An 18458-nucleotide genomic window follows, 5' to 3' on the forward strand; every position below is an offset into this window, starting at 1 on the left:
TTATTTTGAGTTCTTCTTCTTCTTCTTAAGAAATCACATTTGTCACCACTAATTGTTGAGAAAATTATGCGGTTAAGCAAACTTATACTACTTAATTATTCATCATAGCTATAGTTTGTTATAATTACCACTCGCGACTAATATTAGACATTAATTATGTGGGCTGATTTCGAATTTGTATAATTAGCCACTTTTTTATATGTATTATTCGCCAAAATAAACAAATATATATGTATGATATACAATTATCTAACCGATATACATACACAATTCACTTTTCTCCCACTTTTTGCTCTCGCTCGCTCGCCTCTCTCCTCCTTCCCCCAATCTCGCTCGCCTCCCTCCTCTCTCTCCCAATCTCACTTGCCATATATTCAAGTGCATATGTATAAAATACAATTATCTAACCTCTATATATATATATATATATGTATATATTTGTGTGTGTGTGTGTACAATTTACCTCTCTCCCACTCTCTGCCCTCTCTCACTCGCCTCTCTCCTCCCTCTCCCAATCTCGCTCGCCCCTTTTCTTCCTCTCCCCGTCCCTCTTGTCATATGTACAAATACATATGTATAATATATAATTATCTAACTAATATACATATACAATTCACCTCTCTCCCACTCTTTGCCCTCTCTCGCTCGTCTCTGTCCCCTCTCTCTCTCAGTCTCACTCACCTCTCTCCTCTATATAACATGCAACTATGAATTATAATTATCAAACTAAAATTGTGGAGAATAATTAGGCTATTTTTGTGAGCTATATATGAAAGTTACCCTCAAAGAGAAACTCTAATAGAAAAGGAGTGGAGAAGATGATGACTTCCATAGAAAAATTAATAATTTTCAACTTAAAATTTATGATTTTCCCGTTCAAACTCACCGAAGGATTCATCAGAAAAGATTATCAAAAAATAATCATGACAAAGATAATGATTCCTATTGAAAATTCTACAACATTAATGCAAAAAATTCATGATTATATTGCCTAAATTTATCAAAGGTTCATTGAAGAAAATGATTTCTCCATCTTTGTCTTTTCTATTCTCGTCGGAGCACTACCTACAAATATCACAACTTTTACTTTTATGCCACAAATCATCAATAGCAAATTTGATTAGATCATTACATACATAGAATAAAATAATGAAATGCATGATTTACATACATAGTTATCAAGATTTTAAAAGAATATCACATTTGAAAATTTTATTTGTTCCACTGGCAACAAAGGTGTTGCCCATCGCCCGTCGCTGCCGTCAACATCTATCTACTTCATAATCGATTTGTGACTCCTATTATCTTCAGATTCTTACCTTTTCCTTCAATTTATGAACAATGGAGACGAAGAAGAAGAAATAGATTTTAAAAATAGAAATGTATGGTGAGAGGAAGATGTCCAATTTTTTACTTTTTTTTGCAAAAGTTTAAGAAAATATCAAAGAGATAAAGGTTTTTAAAAATTGAAATATTATTATTTATTGTATGAAAACACGTGTACAATATTTTTTTCCCACAAAATTTAGATTATCTACGGAAGAGGTATTACTATCACTTTTGAGCAAGATTAGATGTGTAATAAATTGCTACAACAATTTGAGCTTATAACTGACTTTTCTTCACAAATTTACATAGAAATATATGTATTTGCGTATTCATATATTACAAACTATCTAACACTTTAGATATTCATCGCGCTTTGTCTTTAAGGCGAATCGCAACTACAAAAGCAATTTATAGTGCTACCAACCCACAAAGACTATTCTTCCAACAAATATACATACTTCTTTTTATTTTTCATCTAGTGTTCGATATCAACATAAAATCTCAAACTTTCAAAGAAACACACCTTGAAAGGGCCCCATTCCAGAGGGAAATCCCTCCCTACCAAGGAATTTTTCATACCTAGAACACCTGAACATACATATATCATAGACAATTAAAATAGTCTTGAAGCATAACAAGTATCCCCACAGGGGAAAGAAAAAAAATAGAATAACTCCACTCCATCCCAATAATCAAGAAGATATTATCCATTTCTATACAGTACTTGACATTATCAAGAATGAATATATGAGTATAGGGAGACTTGCTAATTTCCTGTACAAGTTGTCCATTGACAGTATAAAATTTTCCATTCGAAAACAGGAAGGGGAGAAGGGTGACAAGAGGGTCATATAATACAGTACAGATATACTACAACATTACAGCAATATATGCTCCTAAGTTTTAAGTTTTACAAAAATAAAGGAACAAATTTCGCAAGAGCCACCACTTCGCGACAACTGCGACAACACAACTATCAACCATATCAGCCTGCTCTCCAAGAAAACCAATGCAACCAATGGAGAGATTTAGTGACTTCTCCTTTTCTTCGAACTGCAACCTGATTGCCTGCAAACATAATAGATATAGGTCACATAGTTGGTTCATTGCATCCCAGGTGTGTCAGAAATGAGAAGTAAGAAGACTTACGAATCATCACAGTTGTCTTCACTGGCTAATGACCTCTGTGTACTCCGTGATGGTCCTGAAACCTAAATAAAGAGAGGTAAATTGTTGCACAATGGAAACCTGATGTTTTGTTCATAATCCTTTCTAGCAAAAGATTCTTCTTTTAAAATCTGTGTGCAAGTCATGGATATCCACATTAAGAAACACTCCGCAGAGGCATATATCGAACTAGGGCACTTCCAAAAACTGAGTTTAAATACGTTAATGAAACACTTCATCATGCTAGTGAAAAGAAAAGGAAATGTCATCTCCAAAACTAGATAGATATCATATTCATGAAATATGATTCACTTTCAAGATGCCTGGGTGGTGAAATGGTAGACACGCAAGACTCAAATCTCATGCTAAAGAGCAGAACAGAGACTGAAATTTCGAGGACCCTAACTATAGCACATGAATTTATCACAATACTTCACCCAGAGAACCAACCACATTCAGATCATCAACCACTAGATAGCATGGAGAAAAAAGAGGGATGGGAGTCGCCCATGTTTTTTATGAACAAGAAGTTCATCTGGAGCCAACGATTTGGGCATCCGTGACTTTCAAAACCCGGAGATGATGGACCCAACCCTCTATCCATCTCTACTCAAATACTAGACTTAGTTCAAACTTGTGACTTAAGACACAAGTTCCTCAATTGAGCTAAACATCTCTTGCTTATAGCACAATGAGGAAATGCTAAATGCTACAAGCTTTTCTCTGAAAAGAAAGGATATGAGAATACATTTTCCAGAACAGAGATTAACTAAAAGGATAGAGGTGAACTTTGTACAGTTCAAAATCCAACCCAACAGAGCATGGTTCATGTGTTTATTTGATAATACAGGAATATATAACAAGAAAAATGTCAAAGAGTACTAACAGGGTGGGGCGATCTTTTGCTGCCTCTGCTATAAGCTTCAAGATACTCTTCATATGTCTGTAACAAGAGAAAGGAGTATGAACAAGAAGTTTAAAGTGATATCTTAATTATGGCAACATGATTTAATGGTGGATCTAACAGCTACAATATGTGGTTCATGAAGTATTACACTTGTTTAAAAACATTATTCAAACTAAATTCGGCAAGGACAGAGAATTTGCAACCTGCTAAGTTCATAGCTAGGAGCCAGGTGAATAAAAATGATGTATTAAAAACATAAGAACTACAGTGTCTTGAAACTATCAATATTGCAGCAGTCTAAGAGACAATATGAGTCAGAAGGCCTTAAATTATAGCCGCCATGCAAGAGAGGGAGGAAGAGAGAAGTTGCTGGTGTGCGTGTGTTATTTAATTGGGAGGGGGGGGGGGGGTAGGGGGCAAATGGGAAGAAGAAGAGAAACTTCACCAATAAAATAGGAATAACCTAATAACTTCTTATAACTGGTGGTGTCCGGCCCGCTCGTGCATACCTTGGCTAATTCCACTAGGTAACGGACTCCACCGGCAGCATATGTACAGGGTAACTCTGTTGAGGTAGAAATCACCTAGTTATTGCCTCTGTTGGGTTTTGAACTTGAGACATCATAGTTCTCAGCCCACTTCATTGACCACTAGGTCACACACCCTTAAATGTGAATAACCTGACAACTTTCCACTCTACAATCGAAAACTATATGGGTGTATATATATACATATACAAGTTCACAGTCTGTTCTCTATACCTGCAGGAATTATTACTCAACGAAAAAGGACTTACATTGACTTCTAAGACAACCAGGATTCATGTAAAGTTGGGAATTAAACTAAAATCTTATAAACCATTTTGCTACGAAGTTTGATTTAAGCAAACACCGTAGTACTTAATTATAATAAACTAATACAGTTTATGTTATCAAGGTTCAACAGTTGTGCATTTGCTTAAGGAATTGTAAGTTCACACCCGTGAATCTTATCATGCAAATAGAAGATTTGACAGTAACTACAGAAAGAATCAGATGATATACGGTCCAGTATTAAGAAATCTAGTGGAGGCCTTGTAAGTTAAAAAATACTGAATTGGGGAATTTCTGGCATATGCCTTCAACAGCAAATAACCATTTTTTTGCACACAAAGTACAAATTTATATGCATTCAAAGAAAAGGAGGATGCTAGATATCAAATAGTCAGAAACAAGAGAAATAGGCTTTGTTGGCTGAAATTGAAATCATCAGCAAACTTTGAGAGAGTACAAAGAGTATTTCATCTTCTTGACAAATACAAGAACAATCCTTTTGACCTATGTTCATCAATAATTATAAATTAAGGGTAAGACGAGAACCTCTACATAAATAATGGTAAGACAGGAAACACAAACCATTTCAAGAATGTCATCTTCAGTCAAATTACTAGCAAGTGGGCTCCTCTCTGCCGGCAAGCCCCACATGTTAATTTGACGACCCATTTCAGTGTCTACATGAAGATTAGCAAGGCTTCTATTCCTCTTTGAATGCCTCGACTGTCTCGACTTTGATTCCCCTGATGCAATGGCTGACTCCTCAGCAGAAAATACACCATTTATTCTCTGAGGTGCTACGTGAAGTCTACTAGCATCAATTTGATGTTGGTAGAGTAAAGAGGGATAAAACATAGTCCCATTAGGTATCAGAGATGCATTACAGTCTTGATCTCCAAGATGCAGTGAAGGCTCTACATATGGCCTTTTAGAAGAGAAATCATTCCTTGCAAAGATATCCCTGGATGAGCCAATAACAATTATAAAGAGAAACCATTTGGACCAATTTTTCCACAACTCTAGCACTAATTCAATTTTGAAAAGGCTGTATGTTTTCAAATAATGGAATGGTAACACACTATTTAAGTTTTCGAGGAAAGGGCTATACATTTTCAAATCAACATCCAAAGCATCCTTTCCATCAAGAAGCTCACATAAAGCTTCACCAATATCTGGAGGTAACTCCTGACAGCAATACATGTACCAGGGTCATAAAAACCTCTTTACTAACAAGTGTACATTGAAAAAATAAGTGAATAGTACTAAGACAAGAATATTAACCCATGCCTGACAATCTCTACTAATTTTGACTGGTTTGTATTGATTCCATGGATTCTTAAGGTGAAGAGTTCTTTGGAAAGGCAGATCATACAATCGCAGCCAATTCACTTCAAAGCTTCGACCCCAAGGATTACGACCACCATTTCCTTGACTCCATACTTGGTCTCTTCTCAAACCGACTGAAGAAATCATTTGGGCGTACCCTTGGAAATACCCACTCATGTTGACACTGAATATTAGTATAACCTTGCTGGAATTCTGCGTGCAAAATAACAGAAACATTTGTTATATTGTAAGAGATATATATATATTATCAATGCTCATAATATTATAATCTCATGAGAATATAAAAGGAAAAACGACTTACATGAAATGCTTCATCCAAAATGGCCTCATTCATGGCTTGAGTAGCCCAAATCCCTCTGTTTACTGATAATTGGATATTTTCATGGTTCAAACTCTTGATTACAAAATATCTTATGCTATAGAGTTTACCCTTTTCAATTGCACTTGAAATTCCAATTGGCAGAGATGAAGTGAGCTCCTCTGCTATAGAACGATTCGTGTCCTCATTAACTCTGAGGCTTGAACTATCTGAGAAAAGAGTTCATATTTAAATTGAATCATGTTGATGTACCAGTATATAGTAATTCATTAACTTATCATTTAACCACTACTTTCATGTCAAGAACAATGAAGCTACAACATATCTTTCTTTTTATATTTTATTTCTGTGATCACTAGCAGGAAACTTCATAAAGGTTATAGTCAGGAGATGTTGAATAAAACAAGAAATTAGACAAAACAGAGTTAGTTCCTGAACACTGATCATCAAGGATGCTACATGATATCAATGAGGATTCGCATATAAAACAGCCCAGAAAATAGTAACAAACTTACAGTAAAGAAAACTATGCATTATTCACAACCAAAAAAATATAGCAAGCATAGGAATTAACTCAAACGTTTTGTGCATAGAAATCAATCATCAAGTTCCAACAACTCTAAACATTTTTTAGAAGAAAATAAATGAGCATACGGCCTATTTCTGTGAATTTACTACGTTATAATTACGAATCTAAGATTCAATAAGCAAAATTTGGCAAGAAGTTGGATTGCAGTATTTATCATGAATAAGAACATAGAGGACAATCAATTCACGAGGTAAGGTATTATAATTAACACATATACACTCATGTAGCACTTACTAGTTACTATAATGACATAGAATGCACCAAAAGGAGTGGAAACTGAAAGAACTTCATGGAGTCATTCCCTGAAGTTGAGATAAAATAAGTGAATTTTTTGAGAACACGATAAGCCTGTTATTCCCAAAGAGGAGACAGAGATAAGAGAGAGAGAGAAGAGGGAATGGATTACGTATTGCCATTCCCAATCTACTTGTCAAACAATATTAAAATCCAATAAGACAACAGGTTGAAGGTTTTATCAAAATATTCCAAACTTTATGTACACCACGGGTTCATTATGGAGGCATGAAATTGGATTCCAATTCATAAAAAGTAAAGTACTCTATTAATTTGTAGGTTCAACTTTCTCAACAATCACATATCTTATTTATAACATTGTAAATAAATTAATACCAAGCAAGATTGTACATTTATTTTTGAGAAGGGCCACACCAAATAGTACATACTCAATAAGCTATGTAAGTAACTGAAGCTCCTTGTGTCGTCACTAATTTATTTATAAAGTAAGGTAATTTTATTAACGGAAAAGGGCCTAAAATACCCTTGAAGTATTGAAAATGGTACAAAATTACCCTTCATCCACCTATTGACTCCAAATGCCCTTTTTATCCACCTATTGGCTCCAAAATACCCTTGTCATCCACCTTTAGGTTCAAAATTGACCACTTTTTTAATTGTTTTAAAATTAAACTCTTTGAATATTTTTTAAAATACTTGGCGTTCAACTATTGGTTATAATTTTAATATAATTTATAAACTAACCCACTAATCACTCATTACTAACTAAACCTCACCCAATTAATAATCCAATTATAATATCAAAATCGTCATAAACACTACTAAAACAAGATGCAATTATAGATTCCTAAAAATGACATCCAAAATTATTCGAGTCCGAATCGAAGCCCCAATTAAATTTAGGTTGAGCCGCTTATTTAGGTTTAAAACTTGAATTAGAAAGTTATGATTAAAGGTAAAGAAGTAATACATCCCGAATCAATTCATGCACTTTTTTTAGATATAATCTTATAAACATTTATGATTTATTTTAAAACCTTTAATATATTATTTTGAAAAAAAGTTACCTATGAAGTAACATCACACAATTGATACATAAGAAAAATTAAGATGAACATAGTCAAACTTTTAAGTTTATCGGTGATTTTTATTTAGCCACTTGAATGTATGATAATTTACTTCTATAATTTTTAAAAATACTCAATTGGCAGTAGCTTGCATTAATAATGTGACGGGTTTATTAATTTAGAGGGATTTAATTAGTAATGGGTGGGTAGTGGATCGATTTATAAATTATACTAATAAGTTAAATTACGACAAATAGTTGAGTGCCACGTATTTTAAAAAATATTTAAATATAAAACTGTTAAATAAGTGGTCAATTTTGAACCAAAAGGTGGATGACATGGGTATTTTGGACCCAATAGGTGGGTGGGAGAGGTATTTTGGAGCCAATAGGTGGATGAAGGGTAATTTTGTACCATTTCCAATACTTTGAGGGTATTTTAGGCCCTTTTCCGTTTTATTAATGGGGGCAACATAATCAAGTAACTGGAAGTCCAGATTATTCCTTATGAAGAAGTTAAGGCATCTCAAGAGGGACAGAATGTAGAATAATGAACTATTAGGCTGACTAGAGACAAGGGCCAAAATCTTGATGGAATGTTAGAAAAGGATGCTGCCAACAGAGTTTTAACTCAGAAAGAAAAGGAAAAACCGATAGAATTTATCCTCATCAATAAGTAACAATAATCGTTTGATTTACCCTTTGTTCCTCCAACAAATCGTGTTGAAATGATGAAGTTATGCAGTATTATTGCTCCATGGAACTTCATAGCATTTCCAACCAAAAGATACTTGAAGTGTCACATTCATTGGACGGGAATAAAAGTTGTGCATCTAAACCATCTCTGCATTTTATGCATAAAAATTCATGGAGGGTGTGAAACTTCTACACAATCTCAAAGACAGCCACGACTGTTCATAGAAATGAACAACACGCAGAATTGATGTTGGGGTGAACCAGAAAAGTTTGGGTAGAGCCGGATCTAAGCGTTGAAAAGATTTAGAGCCTGTTTGGATTGGCTTATTTCAAGTGTTATTAAGCACTTTTGTAGTGTTTGGGTAAAATAAAAAGTGTTTTTAAGTTTTTTAAGCCAAATAGGCAAAAATGAGCCAAAAGTCATAAGTTAAGAATTCCTAACTTAGTGAATTTTGGCTTATCAAATCAAAAGCTATAAGCCCAATCATATAGGCTCTTAGTATCAGTTTTACGTGGTTTAGTGGAAAGACCTAATAATATCAAGCCACCTTAGAGCCTCAAGAAACCATGCAAGTAGCTAGAGCTCTTCATGGATCCACTAATTACTAACTAGTGGACCTTCTTTCTATCAAATTTAGCAAGTTCTTTCTAAATCTCAAGTGAAGCTCCAGCCAAAGTAGAAAAGACTGGAATTGTTTGGCCATCCCTAACACGTTAAAGAATACTTATTGCTCATCAGTTGAATAGAAAAGCCAGTCAAAAGATACTTGAATCATACAACTTTTGCACCAATATTAAATTGTTGCCCATAGTGAATGACCACATCCTTGTCTTTGTCATGCAGACACATTCAACGAAACCTTGTAACAAATCCCAACAGTAGCAAATACTCAAAAAAAATAAACAAAACAAAATGAAACCTACACAGATAATTGAATTATGAAGAGATTTCGCATCAGGGTTACCTGGTCCGCCAAGATTCCCTCTTTCATTTTTCCAGTCGGTCTCAATGGAATTAGCTATAGATGCATTTTCTCTTGCAGTATCTGATGGCATATCTGCTTACAACCTCCTGCCGGAAAAAAAGGTAACAGAATGAGAGTAAAATTAGGTTTAAGAGTACAAAACCTCAAAGAAGATAAAATAATATATATCAGAAGGTAAAATGAGGAAAACTTCGGTAATTAAAACCTCACTACAGTAAATAATCATACTAGGTTGTATATATTAAGTTGACCACTCAGGCCGTATATGTTAGGTTGAGGAGCATAGAACATATGTGTTTAGAACACGATAAAAACAAATAAAGAGACTTCAATGAGCAGCTACAAATATGGATCACTAGAAGAAAATTCTCAGATGAAATCATGTAACGCCACAACAATATACCCAGTGTAATCCCACAAGTGGAATCTGGGGAGGGTAGGATGTACACAGACCTTACCCTATCTTTGTGGGGTAGAGAAGTTGTTTCCAATAAACAATTAATCCCAAATCAAATCCAAAACTAATACACATCATCAACCTTCAAAGAAATAGAGTTTGATTATCATATGGATGCTGTTGTGGCAACTGGGAACATGGCATTCCAAAGAGCAGGAAACAGAAAAATCTAGAGAAGTCATCCGTGCCAACTAACTGGAACAAAGAGAAAATTGCAGAAAAAAGTGTTTGGTAATTTGTTTTAGGTTTTCAATGTCCATATCAAGTAGTCATTATCATATTGCATATGTAAGAAAGGTAGAAACCAACTTACAAGACAAAGGTCATTTAACACAATTTGAGGATCAGCATTCTAGACTTTCCTCCTAATTATGCATTCTCTCATAGCAAATATTGAGATTTCTAAAGATATAAAAGAGTCTACACCCATCCAGAATCCAAACCCTTCGCTTGTGTAAGGCAGTGATCAAATTCTTACTACATGTGGCACCAGAGTTGTTCATGACTTACAGACTGAACTTCAGATTCATTTAGCTTTTAAATTAAAGTTTCAGATTTAAACTTCAGTCTATCTTCATCCATTTTCTTTCACTTACACCCTCATCATTTGGTTTAGCAGTTCGAGTTTTATGCAACTCTTGATTCATTGCAGAAGTGTAAGGGTAAAGTCTCTATAATGACAACTTTTCTCCTTTTCAATTCTTAATTTGATTATTTCCCTTCTTTTTCTTCTTCTTCCGTTTCCCTTTTCATTTCTCATATCTCTGCTCCAGTGTGTCAGAGTGATACTTAGAGTACATTCTTCAACATTTAAACATAATGCTCGCTATCTCGAGAGACTTCAACTAAAATAGACAGCTAAAGTCTATTCATCTTCTCTATGACAAAAAAAAAAGAAGGAAAAAACCCTCAAACAACAACAATATAACCAGTGTAGTCCCACAAAGTGGGGTTTGGGGAGGGTAGAAGGTACACAACCTTACACCTACTTCATAGGTTGAGAGGTGGTTTTGAATAAACCCTCAACTCAAGGAAAACAATCCAAAGCACTCGGTAACTTAGGTACAAGAAACAACAAATAATAACAAAAACAATGATAGTAACAGAACAGACACTACAAAACAACAATGCCATAATGAAGTACAAGGAACAAAAGATAGTACCAGAAATCGAAAGACATGAAACTACAAGAGCAATACTACAACAATTAAAACAAACGGAGAGCACACACTTTTACCTAGTACCTACTAACCTTCTAACCTAACTGTGTCCTCCACACCCTCCTAAGGTCATGTCCTCACCAAGCTAAAACTACGTCATCTCGTATCTAATGACCTCTCTCTCTCTAATACTTATCCAGTCTACTTCTTCTCAAACCCACGTGATTAAACAATTCACTCTACAAATTCTTATGTTATAAACAATTCATTTACAATTTCAACATAATAATAAAAATGCACATAGAATTCAATAAAAACTCTAACTAACTTCCGCGTAATACACCCCCAGAAACCCACATGAAAACAATCCAATCTGCAAATTCTTGCTTAAAAATGAGTCATTTACAACTTCCACATTGTAATAAAATGCTCACAGAATTCAATAAAATCCAACCAACTTTTACAACAGTTTATTCATCTTTCCTTAAACAAACAAAAAAAAAGAGAGAAAATCCCACATGATAACACCACTCAGTCAACAATAATAACTATTTCGTTACAGCCAAACAACTTCGGAATTACACTCTTCAACATTCATTCGAAACAAGTAAGATACTGAATGACCAAAAATGATTCATTCATCATTCATTCTTTCAGGAAAGAAAAAACAGAAACCCACATGACAAAAAAAATTCAATCTGCAAATTCCTTGCTTACAAATAATTCATTTACAACTTCAACAATGTAACAAAAAATGCTCAAGAGAATTCAACAAAATTCTACCAACAGTCAAAAATGAAAGAAATCCAACATGATAAAACCACTCAACCAACAAAAAAAATTCCTTTTAAAGCCAAAACAAATTCTTTGCTTACAAATGATTCATTTACAACTTCGACATAGTAACAGAAAAATGCTCATAAAAATTCAACAAAATTCGATCAACACTCCATTATTATTTCAAAAAAGAAAGGAAACCCTCTTGATAAAACCACTCATTCAACAAAAAAAACTATTACTTTACAGCCAAAACAACTTCGGGAATTACACTTTTCATCAATCATTTGAACTAAGTATGAAGCTGAATGACAAATAAGATAATCAATTTTTTCCATGTAAACTTTGATTTCAGTATTTTTTGAAGTAATTTTATGCCGCGAAACTGAAAAATGAGAGAATTTACCTTTAAAATCACAATAATTCCGGTGGAAAGGAGAGAGAAAGAGGAGCAGAGTAGCAAAACAGTTTACCAGATGGAGATAAAGTGTGCCCTAATTTTTCTGACCCAAAGACCCAATTTGGCCCAAATAATTATATATTTGTTTTTGTTTCATTTAGAAGAAAATAAGAAATTATACATATGGTTAAAAATAATTCAACACAATAAAGATAGTTTACAGGATATTGTTTGGACAAAATAATCAACTTTTTTAAAAATAAAATCTTAATTAAAAAAGACACTCTACTAATTATTCATAAAGGTAATTAAGGAAGGTGATACTTGATACATTTTAATTATGATTAAATTTGATGAATTTTACTAATATTATTATCTGGGGACAGATATCAAATATTTTTATAAATAAAATATATATACTTTTTTTTTATATTTAAATTCAATTTTATTTATTCCCTTCCTTTTTTTATAATCATGGTCGTTATCTTCTATCCGTTTTTTTTTTCTTTGTTGTTGTTATTATTCAAATATTATTATTATTTTTTTTGCCTTCAAAGCGAATGAGAATGTATAAGCAAGAATTTTGCCTTAATTTGAACTCCGATGTGATTAGAATTAATATTCCTTAGATTGCTTAAGAGATTTTTCGACAATTCAAAAAATAAAATTCACTTCTAAAGCTTTTTTAATTAAATAAGAAGGAACTTAGTTACAAATTTTTAGAAAATGTAGATAGCTTTTGAGATATTTCCTCGAAAAGAAGATTGTAATAACATGTATAAAATAATAGGAATAAGGATCAGAAAAATATGTTAACTTTGATAAAAAATAATATTTAATTATTTCGTATAAAATTGATAATCAATGGAATATGCTGAGCAAATTTGCATAATCAAAGAGAATTTTATTCTATTAAATCACTCAAAAAATAAGTATATGTAGCTCTATCAATAATCAGTAAGGTCACTCAATTGATGGAACAAATAAAATGTTTGATACTCTAAATAACATGAAATCTTTTTTCGAAAAAATTACATCAAAATGAGATTATATATATAATTTCAAAGGAAAAAGGATAAATATACCTTTGAAGTATTGTAAATGGTACACAAATACTCTCCGTCATACTTTTCAGATATTACTGGTCCTGCCGTTAAAAAAAATAAGTATATTTGCTCTTCAATCTAATGGAAGATTAAATAGGAATACGTGGTGCAATCTTATCAGTCGATCCAATATTTGATAAATATCAAATATGTAGATAAGATTATAACACGTATATGTTCGTTTGTATAAAGAGTATTTAAGCTCTAATTTCTAGATTGTAAAAGCACCAATATCCTTAAAATATAACGGAGAATAACTGTATATATTTGCCTTTTTTTCCTTTTTAAAATAATAAAATACGAAATAAAATAATCATAACGTATTATCTTGAAATTATTATCGTAACACCCCCCCAATCTTACGTGGCAGATACATGAAAGCAACAAGCAGCCACGTGTCAACCAAATGTAGGATCCTAGATTCTTGACAACATCATGAAGCTGACTTGGCAGATTCTGTTACATCAAATAACTGCTAAAAAATGGAAAATTTATTTTCTTGAATTTTATCAAAACACAAAAAAAAAATTTAATTAATTATCTAATCGTATTCTCTAGGTAAACTGTTTCATAAGTGAAATTTCAAATTCATTACTCTTATTTCTTTATAATCTACAAATTATTACACATGAACGAATTTATCGAGACAGAGTTTTAACCAACCATAAAAAAAAAATACAAAAAAAATTGCTTGTTCTTTTTTCAAATTTTGAATACCCTCCACACATTCATCACATAACCTTATCTTCATCTTTACCAAAACCTCATCAAATTGACATTTTTCAAGTTCTTTTTTTTCACAAATGCAATATTCATTTCTACACTCCATCCATCTCCATCTCCACCACCACCTCCGCCGCAGTCGCCGCCACAAATGGCCACCAAATTTGGATTTACTATAACAACAAGTAGTCGACTTTTTCATGCTACTTTTAGGAAAAAAACAATTTTTTCTCCAAATTCTGTTAGCCCTTTGATTAATTTTGGTGGAAGAAAGTTATCTATTCGACGTAGGCTATTGGTTCTCTCTCCTAAGGCCACCGCCGATCAGCCAGGTAAGTTAAATATACGATAATAACTGAGCTCACAGTCAAATATTTATAAATATTTAGTTCGGACAAAAGCTATTGAATTTGGTGAACCCATAAGTTTCACTTTGGATCCGTTCCTTAGTGGTGGAGCAAGGATTTTTTATTGAGGAGATAAAAACACAGAAAAATTGAAGGGGTTCAACGTCTGCTATATATATACATAAAAAGTTGATTTCAATTGTGTATGAATAGTGTAATTTTCCACTAGAGGGGAATTGGATGAACCCCTGAGTCCTACTTGGCTCCGACTCTGCCACTGTTTTTTTTTTTCTTTATGATGTTAGAAGTATTTTAATGATGTTTCAGAGGCGGAGTCATGATTTTGAACTGATAGTTCATTTACCGTCATAGCTCATTTTATTTAGTGAGGTTTATTGTAGCTAATACCGATATCAATCCATGTTAAGAGTATCTTTAGGTTGTTTTAGCCCAACAAAACGATTGATTGTTTGATTGTTGGATGTTGAAATTGGTTATGCTAATTTCAATTTGATTGTTATAGTGCTAAATTCGTAGATGGTTGATATATTTGATTGACATAATACATAAGCGTGTCTTTTTAACTTGGCCTCAACTGACATCTACGCCCTCTAAGTTTGGGGATCCCGCTTTTGCTTTCAGGTCAGCTCAGGGAGGATGAGATTGAAGATAGTAAGATCTTGCAGTACTGTAGCATCGACGGTAAAGGAAAGAAGTCTCTCGGGGAAATGGAGCAAGAGTTTCTTCAAGCACTACAAGTACTTTAGCATCTACGATTTCTTATTTCTAAATTGTTATCTTTCGTCTTCTAATAACATTAGTTGTACTCTTTCCTGGCTTTGTACCACAGTCATTCTATTATGAAGGAAAGGCCATGATGTCAAACGAGGAATTCGATAACCTTAAGGAAGAACTAATGTGGGAAGGAAGCAGCGTTGTCATGCTAAGTATGGAAGAATTTATGTATTATACATTGTCTGAATGATGATATGGTATTCGTATTTTTGTCTGATCGGGACTTAAAATAGGTGTAGTAATAGCAGTTTCTCACTATGCAGGCCCCGATGAACAGAGGTTTCTCGAAGCTTCTATGGCTTATGTATCAGGAAATCCAATTATGACTGATAAAGAATATGACAAGCTGAAGATGAAACTTAAGGTGCTCGGACATTTAGTTGTTACTTTGATCACAATATTGTTCGTGAAGGAATATTTCGTCTTTCTGTATTGACATCTTTTTAATTTTGTAGAGGGATGGTAGCGATATTGTGGTTGAGGGTCCAAGGTGTAGTCTTCGAAGTAGAAAGGTTTGTACTTCTCTGCTCGATGGGATTTACTAGTCTTATTATAATTCATCTTTCATGTCGTACTCTTGTGGAAATGCTTGTTCTTCGTCTTACATCTATGCAAGATGTCTACGAGGTTAAGTTGGTTGCACGGATTTTACTTCGTGCAGGTTTACAGTGACCTTTCTGTTGATTATCTGAAGATGTTCTTGTTAAATGTCCCTGCTGCTGTTGTTGCTCTTGGATTGTGAGTAACACTTGACCCCGTTATACGTTACACTTGTTCTGTTTTACGATGTTAAAAGAATACGTGAACTTAGCTGACGATGCAACTATCATGATTTTTCTGTAATAGAAATGTTTTGCAAATGTCTTGCTAGGTTTTTCTTCCTAGACGATTTGACTGGATTCGAGATCACTTATCTTTTGGAGGTACGCCTTGTTACCTATATTGGTCCTTAATTCATCGCTAATGTATCTAAAATACCGCTGGATGTATGTTGAATCCTCCAAAGCTACATATTTTGGAAGATCTGACACGGCTGGGGCATCATTTTTGGAGGGTCCGAGTAACATACATGACTAGCTAGATGAAAAATCAGACTATTCATCTGACTTTTGTAATGATATAATTTATCGATTTGCAGCTTCCGGAGCCTTTCAGTTTCATTTTCACATGGTTTGCTGCTTTGCCATTGATACTATGGCTATCCTTTACAATCACAAACGCCATTGTTAAAGATTTTCTGATCTTAAAGGTAAGATCTCATGAACATTTTAGGCGTGCGTAGTATTATCTTATAAGCTAGGTGAACGACATTTAACACAAGATAATCTCGATCTTTAGGGCCCCTGTCCGAATTGTGGAACAGAGAATACTTCCTTCTTTGGTACAATATTATCGGTATCTAATGGGGGTTCCAGCAACAAAGTAAAATGCTCAGGGTAAGTCAGACATTAACACTTAGTCGTTCAGTATTTATCATGATCTATTCGTAGTGTAATCGTCATCACCATCATCTTCCACAGTTGTGGGACAGACTTGGTCTATGATTCAGAAACGCGTTTGATTACATTGCCTGAAGGAAGTAGTGCATGATTCGAGGTATATCCCTAGCTAGCCTCTTTATCTGTTATAAGTTATAACCGATGTTGCTCGGATTGTTTAAAAGTACCACCAAGTGTGTATCGAAATCCTCCAAAAGCATTTGCATTTTTGGAAGATCAGATATACAGGTGCTTCAACAGTTTTGGAGAGTCTGAGCAACATATTATCGCGTGTATGAAGAAGTATAATATATCATAGGGGGGTCCAGGACTTTAACTTATAAGTTCGGGACCACAACCCCTTTTGTTTATTGGATTCTGAATAAATCATTTATACATATTACGTGAATTTCATAACACAAATACATGATTTGAGTCAATCGCCCTTAATATATGTGCTTCCCTCGTATAGAAAAAACGTTCCGTTTACTGATTTCTTCCAAACTGCAGGATGATTTTATATGTGGTGATATCTGCAGAAGAGATTTGCTCTTTATAACACAATCTGCATGGAAGAAAGACCATATGATGCAGTTTGTGAAAATGAAAAACAAATTCAGTGTTGAATTTGTGAATGATTTGCAACTTGTATTGTGTGAACATGTTATGGAATGTATTGTGTGTGACTTATAAGTATATCAATAATAATAATAATAAAAATTAACAGTTGTTAGTGAACTTCTCTTTCCATGTTATTTTTATGGCATAATACATATATTATACCCTAAACTTGACTTCAAATTTTAACTTTGACCTCCAACTTTCACAGTGCACAAAAAGACACTTTAACTATCCAACTTTTAAATAAATAAACGCATAAGTCCTACATGACACAATATACATAAGACACCACGTAGGACAAAAAATGACATGTTGGATGACATGTAGGACATGTGTGTCTATTTGTTCAACTTTATACAAGTTTGAGTGTCCACTTGTGCACACTTAAAATTGAAGAGCATAAATGTGATTCGAAGCCAAGTTAAAAGAGCACATTTATGTATTATGCCTATTTTTATTATATGAAAAAGCTTAAACATGTCATCGAACTATTTAGAAATGAAATGACCTATCCATGTCACTCACTAATAGTTGGGCATAAAAATGTCACCGTTGTGATAGACATGATACATAAATATGTCTTTTAACTTGACTTCAGGTAACATCTACATACTACGCTCTCCAACTTTGGGGGTGCACATGTAAACACTTAAACTTGTTTATAATTGAACAGATAGACACACACATCATAATATATATATATATATATGTAGGATGCCACATAAGAAACAAAAATATCACGTAAGATGTATCTTGAAAGATATCGTAATAGGGACGAGAATGTGTACATGTTAACAACAGTGGAATCATAATGAAGTCTTGTGAAAGAATTGCTCTAGTCCGACTTTGAATCTCAAGGAATTAAAGTTATTTTTCACAAACTAAGTGTCACTTTTGTTTTGTTAATATCATTGAAGAAGATAGAAATTCTTATTTTGCTTCTCCATCTATTTTTGTGTTTCTTGCTCTTATCATCGGAGAAGCATTCAACACCCATTTTAAAAAAAGCTTAAACATGTCATCAAACTATCGAAAATGAAATGACCTGTCCATGTCACTCACTAATAGTTGGGCATAAAAATTCCACCGCCGGCACAATGCATATCTTTAACTTGGCTTCA

The 18458-nt window shown here is 33.6% G+C and overlaps 2 protein-coding genes across 5 annotated transcripts; one reads left to right on the forward strand and one right to left on the reverse strand.

The window, feature by feature from the left end:
• Positions 1-1994: 1994 nt before the first annotated feature.
• On the reverse strand, positions 1995-12421 carry LOC101247143 (uncharacterized). 4 transcript variants are annotated; one of them, XM_010326317.3, is made up of 9 exons: positions 12274-12421; positions 9453-9559; positions 5864-6090; positions 5503-5754; positions 5324-5400; positions 4798-5176; positions 3383-3439; positions 2479-2533; positions 1995-2397 (listed from the first exon to the last, which is right to left on the reverse strand). In XM_010326317.3, the coding sequence occupies exons 2-8, from the start codon at positions 9541-9543 to the stop codon at positions 2504-2506; spliced, it is 1113 nt and encodes a 370-aa protein (XP_010324619.1). In that variant the 5' UTR covers positions 9544-9559; positions 12274-12421; the 3' UTR covers positions 1995-2397; positions 2479-2503. The 4 variants fall into 4 exon arrangements, with proteins under 4 accessions (XP_010324619.1, XP_010324617.1, XP_010324618.1 ...); XM_010326315.3 differs by having other exon boundaries at positions 2479-2540; XM_010326316.3 differs by lacking the exon at positions 12274-12421 and adding an exon at positions 12139-12243 and having other exon boundaries at positions 2479-2540.
• A 1517-nt stretch (positions 12422-13938) lies between these two features.
• On the forward strand, positions 13939-17454 carry LOC101247736 (PGR5-like protein 1B, chloroplastic). The gene is made up of 11 exons (XM_004244548.5): positions 13939-14428; positions 15086-15201; positions 15294-15390; positions 15502-15602; positions 15694-15750; positions 15900-15976; positions 16110-16161; positions 16377-16487; positions 16577-16674; positions 16759-16834; positions 17227-17454. The coding sequence occupies exons 1-10, from the start codon at positions 14248-14250 to the stop codon at positions 16826-16828; spliced, it is 960 nt and encodes a 319-aa protein (XP_004244596.1). The 5' UTR covers positions 13939-14247; the 3' UTR covers positions 16829-16834; positions 17227-17454.
• Positions 17455-18458: the final 1004 nt, after the last annotated feature.

The sequence above is a fragment of the Solanum lycopersicum genome, chromosome 8 (assembly GCF_036512215.1).
Source record: "Solanum lycopersicum chromosome 8, SLM_r2.1".
Classification (NCBI taxonomy): domain Eukaryota; kingdom Viridiplantae; phylum Streptophyta; class Magnoliopsida; order Solanales; family Solanaceae; genus Solanum; species Solanum lycopersicum.